Here is a 23,227-nt window from a genome sequence, read left to right on the forward strand (position 1 = left end):
CATCAGTATGTTCCTCATTGCCTATAACCACAGTTGTTGGAAAGGCAGCATTTTGGTAGCCAACAGTTTGCATTTTATGAAAGTCAACCTCCAAGCCATGTCATGCCCTTCTAAAAGCATGTATAACACAGCGAGGGGACTCCAACCACAGTCTCCCTCGTTGCCACTCACTGGGCCACACACACCCCACTTGACTGGCATCGGTTGAGCCCCCTTTTGAAAAAGAAAAAGATGCTTTGCATGAAGCACTCTCAAAAATACGCGTGCCTTTCCCGTCCCCTGGCTGACCCCGGGGAAGAAAAGTCCTCTGAGAGCCATGACTTGTTCATCTTGGTTCTTTTAGAAACACAGCGAGGGGACTCCAACCACAGTCTCCCTCGTTGCCACTCACTGGGCCACACACACCCCACTTGACTGGCATCGGTTGAGCCCCCTTTTGAAAAAGAAAAAGATGCTTTGCATGAAGCACTCTCAAAAATACGCGTGCCTTTCCCGTCCCCTGGCTGACCCCGGGGAAGAAAAGTCCTCTGAGAGCCATGACTTGTTCATCTTGGTTCTTTTAGAAACACAGCGAGGGGACTCCAACCACAGTCTCCCTCGTTGCCACTCACTGGGCCACACACACCCCACTTGACTGGCATCGGTTGAGCCCCCTTTTGAAAAAGAAAAAGATGCTTTGCATGAAGCACTCTCAAAAATACGCGTGCCTTTCCCGTCCCCTGGCTGACCCCGGGGAAGAAAAGTCCTCTGAGAGCCATGACTTGTTCATCTTGGTTCTTTTAGAAACACAGCGAGGGGACTCCAACCACAGTCTCCCTCGTTGCCACTCACTGGGCCACACACACCCCACTTGACTGGCATCGGTTGAGCCCCCTTTTGAAAAAGAAAAAGATGCTTTGCATGAAGCACTCTCAAAAATACGCGTGCCTTTCCCGTCCCCTGGCTGACCCCGGGGAAGAAAAGTCCTCTGAGAGCCATGACTTGTTCATCTTGGTTCTTTTAGAAACACAGCGAGGGGACTCCAACCACAGTCTCCCTCGTTGCCACTCACTGGGCCACACACACCCCACTTGACTGGCATCGGTTGAGCCCCCTTTTGAAAAAGAAAAAGATGCTTTGCATGAAGCACTCTCAAAAATACGCGTGCCTTTCCCGTCCCCTGGCTGACCCCGGGGAAGAAAAGTCCTCTGAGAGCCATGACTTGTTCATCTTGGTTCTTTTAGAAACACAGCGAGGGGACTCCAACCACAGTCTCCCTCGTTGCCACTCACTGGGCCACACACACCCCACTTGACTGGCATCGGTTGAGCCCCCTTTTGAAAAAGAAAAAGATGCTTTGCATGAAGCACTCTCAAAAATACGCGTGCCTTTCCCGTCCCCTGGCTGACCCCGGGGAAGAAAAGTCCTCTGAGAGCCATGACTTGTTCATCTTGGTTCTTTTAGAAACACAGCGAGGGGACTCCAACCACAGTCTCCCTCGTTGCCACTCACTGGGCCACACACACCCCACTTGACTGGCATCGGTTGAGCCCCCTTTTGAAAAAGAAAAAGATGCTTTGCATGAAGCACTCTCAAAAATACGCGTGCCTTTCCCGTCCCCTGGCTGACCCCGGGGAAGAAAAGTCCTCTGAGAGCCATGACTTGTTCATCTTGGTTCTTTTAGAAACACAGCGAGGGGACTCCAACCACAGTCTCCCTCGTTGCCACTCACTGGGCCACACACACCCCACTTGACTGGCATCGGTTGAGCCCCCTTTTGAAAAAGAAAAAGATGCTTTGCATGAAGCACTCTCAAAAATACGCGTGCCTTTCCCGTCCCCTGGCTGACCCCGGGGAAGAAAAGTCCTCTGAGAGCCATGTCCACATTGTCAGTGGACAGACACGTGTGCTTATCTGCCAGCAGACCCACAGCAGCACTGAAGACAGGTTCCGAGAGAACGCTGGCTGCAGGACACGACAAGATCCCCAAGACGTACGTGGCGAGCTCAGGCAATTTATCAAGATTGGAAGCCAAGAATGAGCAGGGCTCAAGTTGCACAATAATGGCATGTTTCCTTGCATATACTCATATATCTGTGTGTCCTCCTCTTTTTCCTTGTCCAGCTCTTTTGTTTTCGCATGAGTATATGTCCTTGTCACTTTTCCATGTGTTGTGAGTTGTTTGTGACCTTTTGGACACCTTTGAGGGTGTTTTCTAGGTGTTTTTCTGTGTTTGTGATTGCCTGCCATTGTTTCCTATGCAGTTCGAGTTCGGTTCGTCGAACGTTCGACGAACCGAACTCGAACGGGAGGTCCGTTCGGCGAACCAACCTCGAGCCGAACCGCGACCGGTTCGCTCATCTCTACTCATGACACCGAAGTGCAGTGCGATAATCGCATCAGCTGATAATGCAGGAGATAGTGAGATTAGTCCCTCCCTCTCCTCCACAGCTGTGATCTCGCAGGATCAGATCACAGTGGCCCGACACTAAGCACGCTTGCAGCAGAGCGGGACTCATTACTATAACGTATCCGATGCTCTCATATCGGATGCTAAATGTTTGTGTAGCCTTAATCTAAGTCCCTTGACCCCATCCTTATACTCATCCTCAGGTGTCTTCATCACTTTTCAGCATCACTCCCGACGGTCTCTGGCACTTTGCGACTTGCTAGCAGCTCCAGCGTTTTATGGAGTGCACCGGAGGTCACACATCAATACAAGTCTATAAAAGTGTTATTCCGGCTCTCATAGACTTGTAGTGAGGGCTTATAATGTAACTTCTGACTTCCGGCCAGTCAGCAGTTACACTCACAAGATGGCACCGTGGGACTAGAGTGACACCGAAAGAAGGGAATTTTGTTTACTTACCGTAAATTCCTTTTCTTCTAGCTCCAATTGGGAGACCCAGACAATTTGGAATTGGGTTGTATAGCTATGCCTCCGGAGGCCACACAAAGCATTACACTAAAAGTGTAAAGCCCCTCCCCTTCTGCCTTTACACCCTCCGTGCTCACGGGCTCCTCAGTTTTGGTGCAAAAGCAAGAAGGAGGAAAAAATAATTGGTTTAAAGGAAATTCAATCCGAAGGAATATCGGAGAACTGAAACCATTCAACATGAACAACATGTGTACACAAAAAACAGGGGCGGGTGCTGGGTCTCCCAATTGGAGCTAGAAGAAAAGGAATTTACGGTAAGTAAACAAAATTCCCTTCTTCTTTGTCGCTCCATTGGGAGACCCAGACAATTGGGACGTCCAAAAGCAGTCCCTGGGTGGGTAAATAATACCTCATAATAGAGCCGTAACCGGCTCCGTCCTACAGGTGGGCAACCGCCGCCTGAAGGACTCGCCTACCTAGGCTGGCATCTGCCGAAGCATAGGTATGCACCTGATAGTGTTTCGTGAAAGTGTGCAGGCTCGACCAGGTAGCCGCCTGACACACCTGCTGAGCCGTAGCCTGGTGCCGCAAAGCCCAGGACGCTCCCACGGCCCTGGTAGAATGGGCCTTCAGCCCTGAGGGAACCGGAAGCCCGGAGGAACGATAGGCCTCGAGAATTGGTTCCTTGATCCACCGAGCCAGGGTTGATTTGGAAGCTTGTGTCCCTTTACGCTGGCCAGCGACAAGGACAAAGAGTGCATCCGAGCGGCGCAGGGGCGCCGTACGAGAAATGTAGAATCTGAGTGCTCTCACCAGATCTAACAAGTGCAAATCCTTTTCACATTGGTGAACTGGATGAGGACAAAAAGAGGGTAAGGAGATATCCTGATTGAGATGAAAGGGGGATACCACCTTAGGGAGAAATTCCGGAACCGGACGCAGAACCACCTTGTCCTGGTGAAACACCAGGAAGGGGGCTTTGCATGACAGCGCTGCTAGCTCAGACACTCTCCGAAGTGATGTGACTGCCACTAAGAAGACCACCTTCTGTGAAAGGCGCGAGAGAGAGATATCCCTCATTGGCTCGAACGGTTGTTTCTGAAGAACCATCAGCACCCTGTTCAGATCCCAGGGTTCTAACGGACGCCTGTAAGGAGGTACGATGTGACAAACCCCCTGCAGGAACGTGTGTACCTGTGGAAGTCTGGCTAGGCGCTTCTGAAAAAAGACAGAGAGCGCAGAGACTTGTCCCTTAAGTGAGCCTAGTAACAAACCCTTTTCTAATCCGGATTGAAGAAAGGACAGAAAAGTGGGCAAGGTAAACGGCCAGGGAGCAACGCCCTGAGCAGAGCACCACGACAGGAAAATTTTCCAAGTCCTGTGGTAGATCTTGACGGACGTTGGTTTCCTAGCCTGTCTCATGGTGGCAATGACCTCTTGAGATAAACCTGAAGACGCTAGGATCCAGGACTCAATGGCCACACAGTCAGGTTCAGGGCCGCAGAATTCAGATGGAAAAACGGCCCTTGAGACAGCAAGTCTGGTCGGTCTGGGAGTGCCCACGGCCGACCGTGAGATGCCACAGATCCGGGTACCACGACCTCCTCGGCCAGTCTGGAGCGACGAGGATGGCGCGACGGCAGTCGGCCCTGATCTTGCGTAACACTCTGGGCAACAGTGCCAGAGGAGGAAACACATAAGGGAGTTGAAACTGCGACCAATCCTGAACTAAGGCGTCTGCCGCCAGAGCTCTGTGATCTTGAGACCGTGCTATGAACGTCGGGACCTTGTTGTTGTGCCGGGACGCCATTAGGTCGACGTCCGGCATGCCCCAGCGGCAACAGATCTCCTGAAACACGTCCGGGTGAAGGGACCATTCCCCTGCGTCCATGCCCTGGCGACTGAGAAAATCTGCTTCCCATTTTTCTACGCCCGGGATGTGAACTGCGGATATGGTGGAGGCTGTGGCTTCCACCCATAGCAGAATCCGCCGGACCTCCTGGAAGGCTTGCCGACTGCGTGTCCCGCCTTGGTGGTTGATGTATGCCACCGCTGTAGAGTTGTCCGACTGAATTCGGATCTGTTTGCCTTCCAGCCACGGCTGGAATGCTTTTAGGGCAAGATACACTGCCCTTATCTCCAGAACATTGATCTGAAGGGAGGACTCTGTCTGAGTCCAAGTCCCCTGAGCCCTGTGGTGGAGAAAGACCGCTCCCCACCCTGACAGGCTCGCGTCCGTCGTGACCACAGCCCAGGATGGGGGTAGGAAGGATTTCCCCTTCGACAGAGAAGTGGGAAGAAGCCACCACTGAAGGGAAGCTTTGGCTGCCCGAGAAAGGGAGACGTTCCTGTCGAGGGACGTCGACTTCCTGTCCCATTTGCGGAGAATGTCCCATTGAAGTGGGCGCAGATGAAACTGCGCAAAAGGAACTGCCTCCATTGCTGCCACCATCTTCCCTAGGAAGTGCATGAGGCGCCTCAGGGGGTGTGACTGACCATGAAGGAGAGATTGCACCCCTGTCTGTAGTGAACGCTGTTTGTTCAGCGGAAGCTTCACTATCGCTGAGAGAGTATGAAACTCCATGCCAAGATATGTCAGTGATTGGGCCGGTGTCAGATTTGACTTTGGAAAATTGATGATCCACCCGAAACTCTGGAGAGTTTCCAGAGCAATGCTCAGGCTGTGTTGGCATGCCCCTTGAGAGGGTGCCTTGACCAGTAGATCGTCTAAGTAAGGGATCACCGAGTGTCCCTGAGAGTGAAGGATTGCCACCACTGTTGCCATGACCTTGGTGAAGACCCGTGGGGCTGTTGCCAGGCCAAAAGGTAGTGCCACGAACTGAAGGTGTTCGTCCCCTATGGCGAAGCGCAGGAAGCGCTGATGCTCTGGCGCAATCGGTACGTGGAGATAAGCATCTTTGATGTCTATTGATGCCAGGAAAATCTCCTTGGGACATGGAGGCGATGACGGAGCGAAGCGATTCCATCCGGAACCGCCTGGTTTTCACATGCTTGTTGAGCAGCTTCAGGTCCAGAACGGAACGGAAGGATCCGTCCTTTTTTGGCACCACGAACAAGTTGGAGTAAGAACCGTGACCCCGTTGCTGAAGAGGAACCGGGATCACCACTCCTTCCGCCTTCAGGGTGTCCACCGCCTGCATAAGAGCCTCGGCTATGTCGGGGGGTGGAGATGTTCTGAAGAAACGAGTCGGAGGACGAGAGTTGAACTCTATCCTGTAACCGTGAGATAGAATGTCTCTCACCCATCGGTCTTTTACTTGTGGCAGCCAGATGTCGCAAAAGCGGGCGAGCCTGCCACCGACCGAGGATGCGGTTTGAAGAGGCCGAAAGTCATGAGGAGGCCGCTTTGGGAGCGGTGCGTCCGGCGGTCTTTTTAGGACGTGACTTAGACCGCCATGCATCTGAGTTCCTCTGATCTTTCTGAGGCCTTTTGGACGAGGAAAATTGAGATCTGCCCGCGGTCCGAAAGGACCGAAACCTCGATTGTACCTTCCGTGGTTGAGGTCTGTTTGGTTTGGACTGGGGTAAGGATGAATCCTTTCCCTTGGATTGTTTAATGATTTCATCCAATCGCTCACCAAACAAGCGGTCGCCAGCCAAATGGCAAACCGGTTAAGAACTTTTTGGAAGCAGAGTCTGCCTTCCATTCACGTAGCCACATGGCCCTGCGGAGTACCACCGAGTTGGCGGATGCCACCGCCGTACGGCTCGCAGAGTCGAGGATAGCATTAATGGCGTAGGACGCAAACGCCGACGCCTGATTGGTTAAAGACACCACTTGTGGGGCAGATGTACGTGTTACCGCATGAATCTGCACCTGACAAGCTGAGATAGCTTGGAGTGCCCATACGGCTGCGAATGCTGGAGCAAAAGACGCGCCGATAGCTTCATAGATGGATTTCAACCATAGTTCCATCTGTCTGTCAGTGCCTCTCCTCCTCAGCGTCTGAATCGCTGACAGGAATGGCTGCCGGCGTGCTGTGAGGAGAAGGAGACCGTGGGCGTGCCCAAGAAAAGTGCGGGAATCCAGCACCCCACTGTACTGAGTGAGGAGGGAGGAGGATACTAATGTATGCTCCAGCCCTCTGCTGACGATCCGTGCAGCGTCCCGCCCCTTCCCTGACTGGCAGGCCTGTGGGCGGGAAGAACGACACTAGGCCGCAGAAGCCGGGGACTAAAGTTATAAGCGCGGCCGGCAATAAGCGCGGCCACGCGTAGTCCCCCGGCGCACTAACACCTCCAGCAGTACTGGAAAGTGTATGGCACTAACGTTTCATGTCCGGCGCACTAACACACCCAGCAGAGCTGGAAGTGTCTGGCACAAGCACTCCATGTCCGGCGCACTAACACACCCAGCAGAGCTGGAAAGTGTCTGGCCCAAACGCTCCATGTCTGGCGCACAAACACACCCAGCAGAGCTGGAAAGTGTCTGGCACAAGCGCTCCATGCCCGGCGCACTAACACACCCAGCAGTGCTGTAATGTGTATGGGACCAGCGCTCCATGCGCGGTCCCCACGGAGACACAGAGTACCTCATAGTAGCAGGGCTTTGTCCCTGACGATATCCAGCTCCTATCCTGCAGATTCCCAAGGGCTGCGGAGGGAGCACGGTCCCAGTGCCTGGAGACCGATCCGGGTCCCACTTCACCCAGAGCCCATTAAGGGATAGGGAAGGAAAACAGCATGTGGCTCCTGCCTGTGTACCCGCAATGGGCACCTCAACCTTAACAACACCGCCGACAAGAGTGGGGTGAGAAGGGAGCATGCTGGGGGCCCTGTTATGGGCCCTCTTTTCTTCCATCCGACCTGGTCAGCAGCTGCTGCTGACCAAGCAGTGCAGCTATGCGTGGATGTCTGCCTCCTTCGCACAAAGCAAGAAAACTGAGGAGCCCGTGAGCACGGGGGGTGTATAGGCAGAAGGGGAGGGGCTTTACACTTTTAGTGTAATGCTTTGTGTGGCCTCCGGAGGCATAGCTATACAACCCAATTCCAAATTGTCTGGGTCTCCCAATGGAGCGACAAAGAAATAGATGATAATGTCAGAACATATGTATAAGATTGGGGACAGGAGATTTACACTACAAAAAGTTAGGGATATTTGTCTTTCAGAGGAAATTTATGGAAACTGTAAAAAGTTCATACTACAGTGATATTTTATCAGGAAAGTAGGGCATTTACTTAGAAACATGCAATGGTGATTTCCTCATCTCAAACAAATTATTGAAACAAAAGCCAACAGCAAATGGTGTAATTCGAGTTGTAGGAGCTTGTTACTGTACCATTCACAAAGTCTAGGGCAGTTCTGTATTAACTAGAGACACCTGCCCACACTAACACCAACACCGCCAAAGGCTCGCCTGGTGACAACAGTTGCTGATGCATGGTGCTCTCCTTGATGTTTCCAAAATAGTTGGTGGCCATCGTTTCTGCTCAGCATGAACCGTCTTTCAGCAGTGAACAGCTCTGAGGCACACTTTTTCCTTGTCCAGAATAGATGCTCTCTGGCCAATGCAGGATGATGAAACCAGAGGCTGCTGAGGTACCCTTTCAGTAAAGGCCCAGTCACACTAAACAACTTACCAGCTATCCCAACAACGATACAACCTGATAGGGATCGCTGGTAAGTTGCTAGGAGGTCGCTGGTGAGATGTCACGCTAAGCAATGCTCCAGTGATCCCACCAGCAACCTGACCTGGCAGGGATCGCTGGAGCGTCGCTACACGTTGAAGCATGCTGCGCTTAGTAACTAAGGTAAATATTGGGTAACCAACCCGATATTTACCTTGGTTACCAGCGCACACCGCTTAGCGCTGGCTCCCTGCACACCTAGCCACAGTACACATCGGGTTAATTACCCGATGTGTACTCTGCTGCGTGTGCAGGCAGCAGGAGCCGGCTTCTGCGGACGCTGGTAACCACGGTAAACAGCGGGTAACCAAGAAGCCCTTACACCTTGGTTACCCGATATTTACCTTCGTTACCAGCATCCGCCGCTCTCAGCTGCCAGTGCCGGCTCCTGCTCCCTGCATTCCTAGCCACAGTACACATCGGGTTAATTACCTGATGTGTAGTCTGGCTATGTGTGCAAGGAGCAGGAGCCGGCACCGACAGCTGAGAGTGGCGGACGCTGGTAACGAAGGTATATATCGGGTAACCAAGGTAAGGGCTTCTTGGTTACCAGCTGTTTACCGTGGTTACCAGCGTCCGCAGAAGCCGGCTCCTGCTGCCTGTACATTTAGTTGTTGCTCTGTTGCTGTCACACACAGCGATGTGTGCTTCACAGCGGGAGAGCAACAACTAAAAAATGGTCCAGGACATTCAGCAACAACCAACGACCTCACAGCAGGGGCCAGGTTGTTGCTGGATGTCACACTAAGCAACATCGCTAGCAAGTTGTGCCTTAGCAGCGATGTTGCTTAGTGTGACGGTACCTTAAGTCTACCACACAGACCACACTGATGTGAACGCTGACAAATGGTCTGACGTGACACTTGGGTCTCTCACCTCCCTTAAATTGTGCCTGAAGTTGTGTGGCACACATCAGCCGGTTCTTAAAGGCATTTTTCACAATGAAGTGGTCATCAGTGTGGGATATTGCCAAAGGATATCCACTTCTATGCCTTTCTGCTTTTCCAGTCTCTCTGTATGACTGCTGCAACCTGCTGACACTCTAAGCTCAGTGGCCGTATGAGAACATTCTGCTTGAAACTTCGCAATGGCGAGGTACTGTTGATCAATTGTTAGGTTTTGCCTTGGTCTCATGATGTCAAAATGTGCACAGCATAATGAGGAGGGCTGTTCAAATATCAATTCAACCCTGAAATTTATTGGGCTATTCATGGATCAAAGACCTGTTGTGAATTTTGCCATTAAGCTCCTTATTAGAAACTTTGAACAGTTAGACATTTGCAATCAAAAGTTTAGAGAAGGTCACATTAAGTTCACCTGAAAAGGTTAGAGTGCATTTTAGGATCATCATGAAACGTCACTTTTAACCATATATTATACATACACATACATAAACACACACTTAAAGTATATTTTGTATTATAGGGTTTAGTTAATCTTTTACAAGACACTACACATTTCAACATGGATTTTCAGGGGTTCCATAAATTATGTGTTTGGGTGCATCATCTCTCAGAGACAACCCAAGCTAAAATGTGGATGGATACAGAATTTCCAATCCTGGCTTCTTGAAATGTCTTTCCATACTTACAAGTACTGCTAAGCTGAAATCATGTGCAAGTGTTTGCAGTTCCTTCGCCAGATACATCATAACAGCCATCCCTAGAAACGTAAAAACAGGAAGATGGTTTTTCATAATAACACAATTCTAATCTTTGTAATGTAAAAACAGAAAAAAAATAAAATTACCTTCTGTCTGTTTGCCCCCCAATAATGGGTATATGACTGCACACGCTGAATCAACCACCACAAGTCTAAGTGTTTCTCCAGATCTTAGCAGCTAAAAACATAAAATGTTATTATTTATATATAACTTTAATAATCACATACCATGTGAAAAATACCATCATACAAACAGACATCTGCAGCTAAACTCCAGGCAAAGCCAAGAAAGGCCACTATCACACAAGGATGGGTAAAACTAACCAAAAGCCTGATTCACCCTTTCATTGATAGAGAATTTTGTATCCTTACTAAAGATGAGCGAACCTTTGGGGGTTCGGTTCGCTGTCAGGAAACTTTCCAAACCTCCACTGGTCCGAACTTGACCCGAGTAGGTTTGGAATCACTGATCGGCAGTTTGAGTCTCCGGCCATGTACAGCCAGCCATAAGCAGATCACTTCCGGGGGAGGGTGGCTAGGTTTTTCAATTTTTATTTTCTTTTGTATATGCTTACTGCATCTGATCACACTGATTTTACCCCAAATGTGAGCTGTTCAAACACTGCATGTGGCTCGCACGGGGCTGAGCATCACTCATACCCAAGCATAGCGCTGCTCACTTGAGTGGTTTGCATTCGTAACTCACTCGAACTTCGAACCTGAACTATGGTTTTTTTTGTAAGTCAGTTTCCGAATCCAAACCTTGAACCTCAGGTTCACTCATTTCTAGTCCTTACTTCCAGTCCGACATATTACCTCTGTGAGCCAAAAGGATAGCAGTGAACTAATGATTTTTGTTTTCTCTGCTATCCCTATATGCAGAGCACTGATATTAATGGTAGCTCTAGTTATAATGTTCCTTATATTTTCAACATTCAAAGGTCTTTTACTGGGCCACTGTAAGCTTTCAACAATTAAAGGGGTTGTCCACAACTAGGACATTAACATCACATTTGTCTTTTGCACCCCCATAAAAATAAAAAAGCCTATAGACGCCTCCAGTGCCAGTGCAGTTCCAAAGATGTTGGAACTCGCGGATCCAGGGCCCACATGACATTGTTATGACACACGAGCCCTGCGTCCAATCAACACTGGCTTCTCTCTCTCCACCTCTGTACGGTTATGTAATAAACAGGAAGTGAGCCCTGTGGCTGCCACTCACTTCCTGTTAATTGCTTCTGAAATCTCATGCACATGCTGCTTATTTTTTCCTTGCAGATTTCAACCTTCAAACCCTGGGATTTTGTTTTCAAATCTGCAGCATGTCAAATTTTTTTTCAGCCTTTTTGTCCCATTCACATGAATGGATAAAAAAACGCAGGTAAAAATGAATCAATAACATACACAATAATGCAGCAAAAGAGAGGATATTTTATGCAGCATTTTTCCTGCCAACATCTGTTATTGCAGGGAGAAAAATCAACCACAAATACTAAAGGTGTGCCCATACCCTAATTCAGATCTACACAGTTCAGTATCAGTCCCTGCCAAATGGATATGTAATGGCAGCCAGACTATGTCACAAAAGCAGTATCATTTATGAAGTTATAATTGGATGCTAGAGGACCTCAGAGTACTAATTCTGTAGATTATGGCAGCCTGAAATCTCCAAATGAAACTACATCAGGTCAGTAACTATTGATCGCAAACACAACTAAACCGAGGGATTCCAGCAAAAGCAATTAAGAAAGTTACTGCTATTTAAGCAATTTGCTAAAGTATTCACAATTAGTGAAATAAAGCTAAATATTTTATCCAAATTAATATGTAGACTCATTCACACCTGCTGGGAAAAGCTGTGTCTCAAATCTTGCAATACATCTAAAAGTTTGTAGGCATCGAATACGTGGATCACTTGAATTCTTTCCAGAGCTGCAACCTATAATAAAGAGGAAAGAAACGCTATAATAAAACTGTACATATATAAAAAGGTGGCATAATCTTATTGGCCTTTTGGCACTTTACACACTGCGATATCGCTATTGATAGCGAGCATACCTGCCCCCGTCGGTTGTGCGTCACGGACAAATCACTGCCCGTGGCACACAACATCGTTAGTCCCTGTCACACGGACTTACCCTCCCTGCGACGTCGGTGTGGCCGGCGAACCGCCTCCTTTCTAAGGGGGCGGTTCGTACGGCGTCACAGCAACGTCACACGGCAGCCGTCCAATAGAAGCTGAGGGGGGGGCGGAGATATCCCGCCCACCTCCTTCCTTCCTCATTGCCGGCGGCCGCAGGTACGCTGTAGTTCCTCGTTCCTGCGGAGTCACACATAGCGATGTGTGCTGCCGCAGGAACGACGAACAACCTGCGTCCTGCAACGATAATTGGGAATAGAACGACATGTCAACGATCAACGATAAGGTAAGTAATTTTGATCGTTAACGGTCGTTCGTGCGTTTCACACGCAACGACGTCGCTAACGAGGCCGGATGTACGTCACGAATTCTGTGACCCCCGACGACATCTCGTTAGCGATGTTGTTGTGTGTAAAGCGGCCTTAAGTTAGAGATTGAAGGATCCCTGGGAAAGACTTTTGGATTCAGATATTAACTCATAAACTCACTCCACAGACAATTTTAATGTTTGCACTTTTTTCTCCCTCCTCTTCTTCCAAAAGTCATAACGTTGTAGTTTTAGCCACATTAGGGCTTGTTTTTTGCTAGCCAAGTTGTATTTTTGAATGACGCCATTCACTTTACTATTTAATGTACTGAAGAATGAAAAAATAAAAATCTATGAAATTTTTAAAAAATAGCAATTCTGCCATGATTTTAGTTTTTATAGTGTACATTCTGTGGTAAAAATTATTCTGAATCATGATTCTTGAGCTGGGTGATGGATTAATTGTTGCCAGTCGCATTGACGGACCTGACGGATTTAAAACAACGGAAATGTGAACCTAGCCTTAGATGCCAGCTATTTAATATAGCCGGTATCTGCAGTGTGTGGAGGGAGCTCAGCTCCTGAGCCATCTTCACACCTGATCACCTCCGCAATCATGTAGACTTATGTGACATTGCATTAAGGGAATAAAATTTATTTAGCTAAAATTTTACGGAAAAACAGTGGTATGGTTATATGGGTCTTTGGATAATAATTAAACTGCCAGCTATTTTGTAGTAATCAGATGTGCCACCACTGAGAAATCAAGCTTAAATCCACTTGCAAATCAGCTCTGAAGGGCATTAAGGTCATGTTGATGTATTCCAAGTGCATCAGGTTTCTTCTTCCAAGTGAATCAGCTTTTCTCCCTACCCGACCCCACCTTCTTCTCCATGATTGACAGCTCTATCCTCCGCTACATTACAGGTTTGGCATGAGAGTGTCAATTAAAAAGGAAGGCGGTGCCCTACAGGGACTGATGAAGTAGCCTGAAGCATCTGGTGTGCATTTTCATGCGCCCAATGCACTTACAGGCTAACTTGAATATGGCTTCAAAGCTTGATTTCTGAGCACTGGGGCTCTTTGGATTACAAAAATAGGCATAATTATTCATTGAATTCTTGGACGTATAATAGCCATACCTTTAGTTTCAAAAGTAAAATGAAGCTTACATGTTCCCTTTAATATGTTGAGCAGATATTATTGAAACATATATCAGAGCAGTGTTGCTAGACTACTCTGCTGCCCGAAGTGAAATTTTCCTCAGCAAAATTTTTGCCAGATACAGCATTGAACTAAATACAAAAAAAAACAGTATATCTAAAAATGATTAAGATGAACCTTGTAAAAATACCAGAGCTCTCCTGATTCTGTCATTCTTTTCAGTTTTGCACTGCATCATTCTATTGCTGAGATATTCATATTTGTTACTTTTGGAGCGCAATATGTGAAACTCCTGCTTGCACAAGGCTTTTCGTTAGAGTCTTCTTTTCATCCTCCCCTCCCTCTCAGAGGCTGCTAATCACAATTTGACAGCTAATCTGTCAGTGTATGACAGTGAGGCTTGAAAGTGCATGCCCCCAGAGAAAACTCTAGGAAAAAAACGCCCAGGTCGTCTGCAAGAAGAAATGTCACATATTGTACTCCAAAAGCATAACATGTGAATATCTTTGCAATGGAGAGACACAGCGCAAAAAGAGAATAGCTACAGAACCAGGGGAGTTCAGGGTTTATTACCGGGTATTCATCTCAATTTATTTTTTTAAAGTGACATGTCCTCTTTAAGTCCACATAAGAACACAATTTGAGTAATTTAAAATATGTCTTGAATACTTCACATGCTGCTTACCTGTTCATCCTCCTGTTGTGTCTTGCACTGAATTAACTGCAGAAGCCTAGTGCCAGTCAGCCCCCCTGTGGTGTCGATATAACACACTCTCTGCTGTAAACTGGTAGCAACATTTACAGCAATGCTTTCACACATCTAAAATAATAGAACAAATACTACATATTTTGTAGAAAAAAAATTATATTCTTTAAATAAGGTATAATGAGTAAGTCACTTTGAATGTATGTAATTTCTGCCATATTACAAAACACAAACCATAAGCAGGTTTGTAAAATGTCAAAATGATTTAACAAGAAATTTTCAGGTTACGCCTCTTTTTTCTTTACAAAACTCATTTCAGAGCACAGCTTTGAATAAACTCCATATGTACAATAAATGGCTGTAGATGAAATAGAAATTTTCATTAATATCGTCCAGATTCTGAGAAGAGAAGATCTTGAACAACTGCTACAAAAAGGTGTACGCTTTTCACTGAGAATTGTGCTCCCTTAAAAGCATTTACAGAGAGTAGAGTAGAAAGTATATATTAGCACCCACCTGACAATCTAAACTAAACAGAATAATTGCCTTCAATCAACATTGCAAGTGGTCTCAACATATAAAATCTTATTGATTAACACTTATGAAAAGATGTTACATTTTATAGTGATTTTAAAGTGGTGGATCAAAGAAGAAGGTAATTTTCATCTAACTTGCTATCACTATCTAACTGCTCTTGCATTTTTTTTTTGTTACCTGCTTCCTCTCTAATGATGCTTCGTTTGAGAACTGTGCGGTGCGATATTCGCAATGACAACGTGCTCACTGTTAGTTCAGATCAGCAGTAAAGGCCCAGTCACACACAACGACTTACCAGCGAGCCCGAAAACGATGCGACCTGATAGGGATCGCAGGTAAGTCGCTGGGAGGTCGCAGGTGAGATGTCACACAGTCAGATCTTACCAGCGATGCAGGAACAATACAGGTCGCAGTAGTGACCTGTATAACGATCTCTGCTGTCATTGGGACCCTGTCACACAGTGTCAAACATAGCAATGTGTCCTGCCCAGCAGGACATCGCCTTTGAAGAAAATGGCCTGGACCATTCTGCAACGACTAGAGATCTCACAGCAGGGGCCTGATCGCTCGTAGGTGTCTCACATAACAAGATCGCTAACGGGATCGCTACTGTGTCACGGAAACCGTGACTCAGCTGCGATTTCGCTAGCGATCTCGTTATGTGTGACGGTACCTTTACGAGTCGTGACAGAGATCAGCGCCACCCACGCAAGGTACTAATTTGCGATTGCAGTGGTCATCTACTAAAGGAACAACACATTAGCTAGCCAGAGACATAGGAACAGTGAGTCTAAATAGGGAATTCCCTGTGGCTAAAATAATGGCTTATGTGACATGAGACAGATTACAGCGCTCTGCATTTTTAATTCTGTTGTTGGTTCTGCCTTTGGCTTTCTCTCAGCATTTTATCTTTTGGTGCTACTTTTCTGCTGTATTCCTAGATACTCCTTGTTTCGACCGTGATGGTGGCTGGGATATCTATCAAGCCCCGAACAACCTTCATTCAGTCGTTATACAATCTTTGGGTGTTAGAATTGGGATGGAAACCTCCATGCATTGTAAGGAGCTTCTGGATCTTCAGATTTGCAGATTCCATCTCTTCTTTGGGCCTGCACACTATGCAAGAAGGGTATCTGATAAATGGCAGGGCGTATGTATTGATGGCATAGATCTTATTCTTCCCATTGAGCTGGCTCTTCAGAATCTGTCTTACCCTTTGATGGTATTTGGATGTTGTTGCTTTCCTTGCCTCTTTATCATAGTTACAATATCCTTTTGGGATGCAGAGGTACTTGTAGCAGGTCTGTACATTTGCTATGTGCCCTGCTGGTAATTCTACTCCATCAGTCTGGACCACCCTGCCTCTATCACCAACCAACCACACGTCTACAGTCCGAAGGACATCCTGATGTCTTCACTGTAGATCCTTGTCAGGTGGACCAATGAATTGATATCTCGTTCACTTTTGTACAGCTTGATGTCATCCATGTAGAGGAGGTGGCTGATGGTGCTTTCACTATTGAACTTGTATCCATAGCCAGACTCTATAATTATCTGACTAAGGCCTCTTTCACACGTACGTGCCTCCGGTACGTGTTTGGCAGTTTTCTCACGTACCGGAGACACGTACACACGTAGACCTATGTATTCTTATGGTTTTGGACACACGCAAGTATTTTCGCACGGAACGTGCGTCTGTTCCGTATTTACATGTGTCCGTGTGTTTCTCACGGCAACATGTCCGTTTTATCTCAGGCATCACGGGTGTCATATGTAATGCAAACGGACCACACGGATGTGTTCCGTGTGACACGCACCAGAGAAAAGACATGTGTCTGTGAGAAAAAAAAACAAACCTTTACTCACCTTCTCCAGCCCTGCTGTCTCTGCCGTTGCTGTCACTTGCTGCCAACCGCCGCTCATTATGCTCATTGAATATTCACTTCACTAAAACCGGAAGCAGCAGCAGCAGCGGGGAGTCGGCAGGACCGGAGACCAAAAATCAGCACCACGGACAGCGACGCCAGGGACAGGTCAGTATAAAGTTCCCGTTCTCCGTGTGTTATCATGGATAACACACGGAGAACACACGTGTACCATACACACGGCTCACGGAGGGCAATACGCACCTTTGACACGTCCGTGAAAAACGTGCGTGATTTTCACGGACATGTGAAAGACGCCTAAAGGGGTTCAAGTCTATGCAAAACAGCAATAGGGACAGTGCATCACCTTGGCATATGCCTCATTTCATGGTAAGTTGTGCTAGTTGTCTTGAGTTGACTTCCTGTGTTGTCCTCCATAGCCTCATTGAGTTTCTGAGGAAGGTTCTTAATTTTCTGTTGACAATGTACAGCGTCAAGCATTCACAGATCTATTTGTGTGGCATTGAGTTATATACTTTTCTGTAGTCAATTCAGGTTGTGGGGAGAAAAATCTGTCTGGATCTTGAGTAACTGCTCTATCTACTAGCAGCTGGTGCTTAGAGCCTCTGGTGTTGTTCCCAATGCCTTTCTGAGATGTATTCATGTACTGATTTATGTGGTTGTCTAGCTTGGTGGATATGATGGCTGACAGGAGTTTCCATGTTGTTCTAAGGTAGGTTATTGGGCAGTAATTAGTTGGAATTGTTTCTCTATGTGGATTTTTCATGATCAGTACCATTCATACTTGTGTTAGCCAAGCTGAGTGGTGGCCTGCTCCAGCAGTTTGTACATCTGTTTTGCCAGGCATTATATTATCTAATTTCATTTATTCCTCTTTATTACCTCATTAATATATTTAAAAAAATAAAATAAATAAAGTCTGAACTTTTCACACAGACCTTTAGGCCTTATGATGGACACATCTTGTACTATACAGGAGAAATCAACAGCCTGATCAGTATCACAGAGAGGATTACAAAGCAAAGTAACACCTCTATAAACACCAGATAACACAGGATCCAAAATTCACCATAGGTCATGCCTCTCTTTTCCCTGCCTTCACAATGACCTTTGCCCAGGTTAGACATTCTCAAATAATGCTTCTATACTATAGATAGGATCTAAAGCTGCATTTACGTTGCAAGTTAATTGTGAACGAGCATTGTTCAAAACGCTTTTTTCTGATTATCTGGTAGTGTAAACAGGCTGCTGGAATGATCTTTTGCGCAGCACCAAAAAAAAAAAAAAAAAAATATCCTCGTTTTTGGAGGTACTTTCTCCTATGTGAAAAGGACTCCCACTGCTGAGAACCTTGGCAATCTATGTGCACTGAGTGATCTATTACACATTGTTCAGCGCACATTGTTTACTTTGGTCTGCCTATGCAAAGCTGGGTTCACACATAGCGACAGCGACAACGACATCGCTGTTACGTCACCATTTTCTGTGACATAACAGCGACCTTGTAAGTCGCTGTTATGATCGCTGCTTAGCTGTCAAACACAGCGACGCAGCAGCGATCATAACGTCGCTACATGTGCAGAGAGCAGGGAGCCGCGCACACTGCTTAGCGCTGGCTCCTTGCTCTCCTAGCTACAGTACACATAGGGTTAATTAACCCGATGTGTACTGCAGCTACATGTCACAGTGCAGAGAGCAGGGAGCCGCGCACACTGCTTAGTGCTGGCTCCTTGCTCTCCTAGCTACAGTACACAGAGGGTTAATTACCCGATGCATACTGCAGCTACATGTGCACAGAGCAGGAGCCGGCACTAGCAGCAAGAGCGGCGGAGGCTGGTAACGAAGGTAAATATCGGGTAACCAGGGAAAGGTCTTCCCTTGGTTACCCGATGTTTACCCTGGTTACAGCTTTCCGCAGCTGCCAGACGCCGGCTCCTGCTCCCTGCTCGCTTCATTTCGTCGCTCTCTCACTGTCACACACAGCGATGTGTGCTTCACAGCGGGTGAGCGACGACGAAAAAATGAAGCAGGACATTCAGCAACGAGCAATGACCTCACAGCAGAGGCCAGCTCGTTGCTGGATGTCACACACAGCGACAGCGACGGGACGTCGCTGCAACGTCACAGAAAATGGTGACGTAGCAGCGACGTCGTTGTCGTCGTCGTCGCTGTGTGTGACACCACCTTAAAAAGTTATTTAAAGGATCACTGATCAGTAAAAGTTAACCAATTCGTAGACGTATGATGCCACCATTCAGACCATGTAAACGGACCTTAAATCAGTATATTGCTACTTATGTCCAAGAGGAGGCAAGAGTCTTAAATTAGTCCAAGTAGCCATTGTTAATATTTCAGGATTTTATTTTATATTTGTTTAGATGGCTAGTAAATACACGGTGTGCAGAATTATTAGGCAAATGAGTATTTTGATCACATGATGCTTCTTATACATGTTGTCCTACTCCAAGCGGCATAGGCTTGAGAGCCAACTACAAATTAAGTAAATCAGGTGATGTGCATCTCTGTAATGAGGAGGGGTGTGGTGTAATGACATCAACACCTTATATAAGGTGTGCTTAATTATTAGGCAACTTCCTTTCCTTTGGCAAAATGGGTCAGAAGAGCGATTTGACGGGCTCTGAAAAGTCCAAAATTGTGAGATGTCTTGCAGAGGGATGCAGCAATCTTGAAATCGCCATGAAACGCTTGATTGTTCGGTGATCACGCTTCAAAAGTTTGGCAAATAGCCAACAGGGTCGCAAGAAGCGTGTTGGGCAAAAAAGGCGCAAAATAACTGCCCATGAATTGAAGAAAATCAAGCGTGAAGCTGCCAAGATGCCACTTGCCACCAGTTTGGCCATATTTCAGAGTTGCAACGAAACTGGAGTATCAAAAAGCAGAAGGTGTGCCATACTCAGGGACATGGCCAAGGTAAGATAGGCTGAAAAAAGACCACCTTTCAACAAGAAATATAAGATAAAACGTCAAAACTGGGCCAAGAAATATCTTAAGACTGATTTTTCAAAGGTTTTATGGACTGATGAAATGAGAGTGACTCTTGATGGGCCAGATGGACGGGCCAGAAGCTGAATCAGTAAAGGGCAGAGAGCTCCATTCCTACTCAGACGCCAGCAAGGTGGAGTTGGGGTACTGGTATGGGCTGTTATCATCAAAGATGAACTAGTGGGACCTTTTTGGGTTGAGGATGGAGTAAAGCTCAACTCCCAGACCTACTGCCAGTTTCTAAAAGACAACTTCTTCAAACAGTGATACAGGAAGAAGTCGGTATCGTTCAAGAAAAACATGATTTTCATGCAGGACAAAGTTCCATCACATGCATCCAACTACTTCACAGTGTGGCTGGCCAGTAGAGGTCTAAAAGATGAAAAAATAATGACATGGCCCCTTGTTCACCTGATATGTACCCCATAGAGAACCTGTGGTCCCTCATAAAATGTGAGATCTACAGGGAGCGAAAACCGTACACTCTCGCAACAGTATCTGGAAGGCTGAGGTGGCTGCTGCACGCAATGTTGATCATAAACAGATCATGCAACTGACAACCTATGGATGGTAGGCTGTCGAGTATCATCATAAAGAAAGGTGGCTATATTGGTCACTAATTTTTGGGGGGGTTTGTTTTTGCATGTCAGAAATGTTTATTTCTAAATTTTGTGCAGTTATATTGGTTTACCTGGTGAAAATAAATAAGTGAGATGGGAATATATTTGGTTTTTAAGAAGTTGCCTAATAATTCTGCACAGTAATAGTTACTTCCACAAACAGATATCCTCCTAAGATAGCCAAATAAAAAAAAAAAAAAACACTCCAACTTCCAAAAATATAAAGCTTTGATATTTCAGTCTTTTGGGTTGATTGAGAACACAGTTGTTGTTAAATAATAAAAAAATCCTCTAAAATACAACTTGCCTAATAATTCTGCACAGTGTAGACTAAAAAAAAAAAATCATTTTGAACAGTTGGAATTTTTTTTGAGCTAAGCAGACACATTTTGACATTTTCACACCTTTGGAGTGATGCAACAGCTCTACTCATTAATGAGCTGTGGCATACCATTCTCCACAAATCTAACTCCAGCCCATGACTGGAGTAAGATTTGTGGAGAGCCACAGGGAGGCACGTGCCACTTGTTAAACGCTCCAGATTCATCACTTAATGAATCAGGAGTGTCTGACTCCAACACCCATTGCCTCATTAGGACTGCAGTGAGTATCACCAGTCTTGATTTAGGGCCTCAGTTTCCTAAATGCCTTCAAATGTCACTTACATCAATAATGGCAAATCCTGTTATTTCCAATTGTCTTAATAGGAAATAACAGGATTTGCCATTATTGATGTAAGGGATATTTGAAGAAATTTAGGACAATAAGATGAAAGCACCTAGGGAACCTGTCTGTCGATTCATGGTGTCCAAACGGTGAGCAGGGTCAATTGAAATCAGATTGCACAATTGTGGCTAGGTATATTACGCTCTAAAAACGCACTGGCATTTCAGAGAAAGAAGGGAATTTTGTTACTTACCGTAAATTCCTTTTCTTCTAGCTCCTATTGGGAGACCCAGACGATTGGGTGTATAGCACTGCCTCCGGAGGCCACACAAAGCATTACACTAAAAAGTGTAAGGCCCCTCCCCTTCTGGCTATACACCCCCAGTGGGATCACTGGCTCACCAGTTTTAGTGCAAAAGCAAGAATGAGGAAAGCCAAGAACTGGTTTAAACAAATTCACTCCGAAGTAACATCGGAGAACTGAAAACCATTCAACATGAACAACATGTGTACCCGAAAAACAACCAAAAATCCCGAAGGACAACAGGGCGGGTGCTGGGTCTCCCAATAGGAGCTAGAAGAAAAGGAATTTACGGTAAGTAACAAAATTCCCTTCTTCTTCGGCGCTCCATTGGGAGACCCAGACGATTGGGACGTCCAAAAGCTGTCCCTGGGTGGGTAAAGAAATACCTCATGTTAGAGCTGCAAAGACAGCCCTCCCCTACGGGGAGGCAACTGCCGCCTGCAGGACTCTTCTACCTAGGCTGGCGTCCGCCGAAGCATAGGTATGCACCTGATAATGTTTGGTGAAAGTGTGCAGACTCGACCAGGTAGCTGCCTGGCACACCTGTTGAGCCGTAGCCTGGTGTCGTAATGCCCAGGACGCACCCACGGCTCTGGTAGAATGGGCCTTCAGCCCTGATGGAACCGGAAGCCCAGCAGAACGGTAGGCTTCAAGAATTGGTTCTTTGATCCATCGAGCCAGGGTGGCTTTGGAAGCCTGCGACCCTTTGCGCTTACCAGCGACAAGGACAAAGAGTGCATCCGAGCGGCGCAGGGGCGCCGTGCGGGAAATGTAGATTCTGAGTGCTCTCACCAGATCCAACAAATGTAAATCCTTTTCATACCGATGAACTGCATGCGGATAAAAGGAAGGCAAGGAGATATCCTGATTAAGATGAAAAGAGGATACCACCTTAGGGAGAAACTCCTGAATAGGGCGCAGCACTACCTTGTCCTGGTGGAACACCAGGAAAGGAGCTTTGGATGACAGCGCTGCTAGTTCAGACACTCTCCGAAGAGACGTGACCGCTACCAGAAAGGCCACTTTCTGTGAGAGTCGAGAAAGTGACACATCCCTCAGAGGCTCGAAGGGCGGCTTCTGGAGAGTAACAAGGACCTTGTTTAGATCCCACGGATCTAACGGCCGCCTGTACGGAGGTACGATATGACAAACCCCCTGCAGGAACGTGCGCACCTGAGAAAGTCGTGCTAGACGCTTCTGAAAAAACACGGATAGTGCCGAGACTTGCCCTTTAAGGGAGCCGAGCGACAAGCCCTTTTCCAACCCAGATTGCAGGAAGGAAAGAAAGACAGGTAACGCGAATGGCCAGGGAGATACTCCTTGTGCAGAGCACCAGGATAAGAAAATCTTCCACGTTCTGTGGTAGATCTTAGCAGAAGTGGACTTCCTAGCCTGTCTCATGGTGGCAACGACCCCTTGGGATAATCCTGAAGACGCTAGGATCCAGGACTCAATGGCCACACAGTCAGGTTCAGGGCCGCAGAATTCCGATGGAAAAAACGGCCCTTGGGACAGTAAGTCTGGACGGTCTGGTAGTGCCCACGGTTGGCCGACCGTGAGATGCCACAGATCCGGGTACCACGACCTCCTCGGCCAGTCTGGGGCGACGAGTATGACGCGGCCGCAATCGGATCTGATCTTGCGTAACACTCTGGGCAAGAGTGCCAGAGGTGGAAATACATAAGGGAGCCGGAACTGCGACCAATCTTGCACTAAGGCGTCTGCC

The 23,227-nt window shown here is 47.0% G+C and overlaps 1 protein-coding gene across 2 annotated transcripts in view; it reads right to left on the reverse strand.

Moving 5' to 3' along the window:
• Positions 1-23,227, reverse strand: part of RAD51D (RAD51 paralog D) — an 81,057-nt gene that overhangs the window by 18,041 nt on the left and 39,789 nt on the right. For both annotated transcript variants that reach the window (XM_075334180.1, XM_075334179.1), the window contains exons 6-9: positions 14,465-14,599; positions 12,012-12,107; positions 10,256-10,346; positions 10,098-10,168 (exon numbers count right to left, since the gene is read on the reverse strand). In XM_075334180.1, coding sequence (XP_075190295.1) covers positions 10,098-10,168; positions 10,256-10,346; positions 12,012-12,107; positions 14,465-14,599 — 393 coding nt within the window. The remainder of the gene's footprint in view (positions 1-10,097; positions 10,169-10,255; positions 10,347-12,011; positions 12,108-14,464; positions 14,600-23,227) is intronic.

Source organism: Anomaloglossus baeobatrachus, chromosome 2, assembly GCF_048569485.1.
Source record: "Anomaloglossus baeobatrachus isolate aAnoBae1 chromosome 2, aAnoBae1.hap1, whole genome shotgun sequence".
NCBI classification, from domain to species: domain Eukaryota; kingdom Metazoa; phylum Chordata; class Amphibia; order Anura; family Aromobatidae; genus Anomaloglossus; species Anomaloglossus baeobatrachus.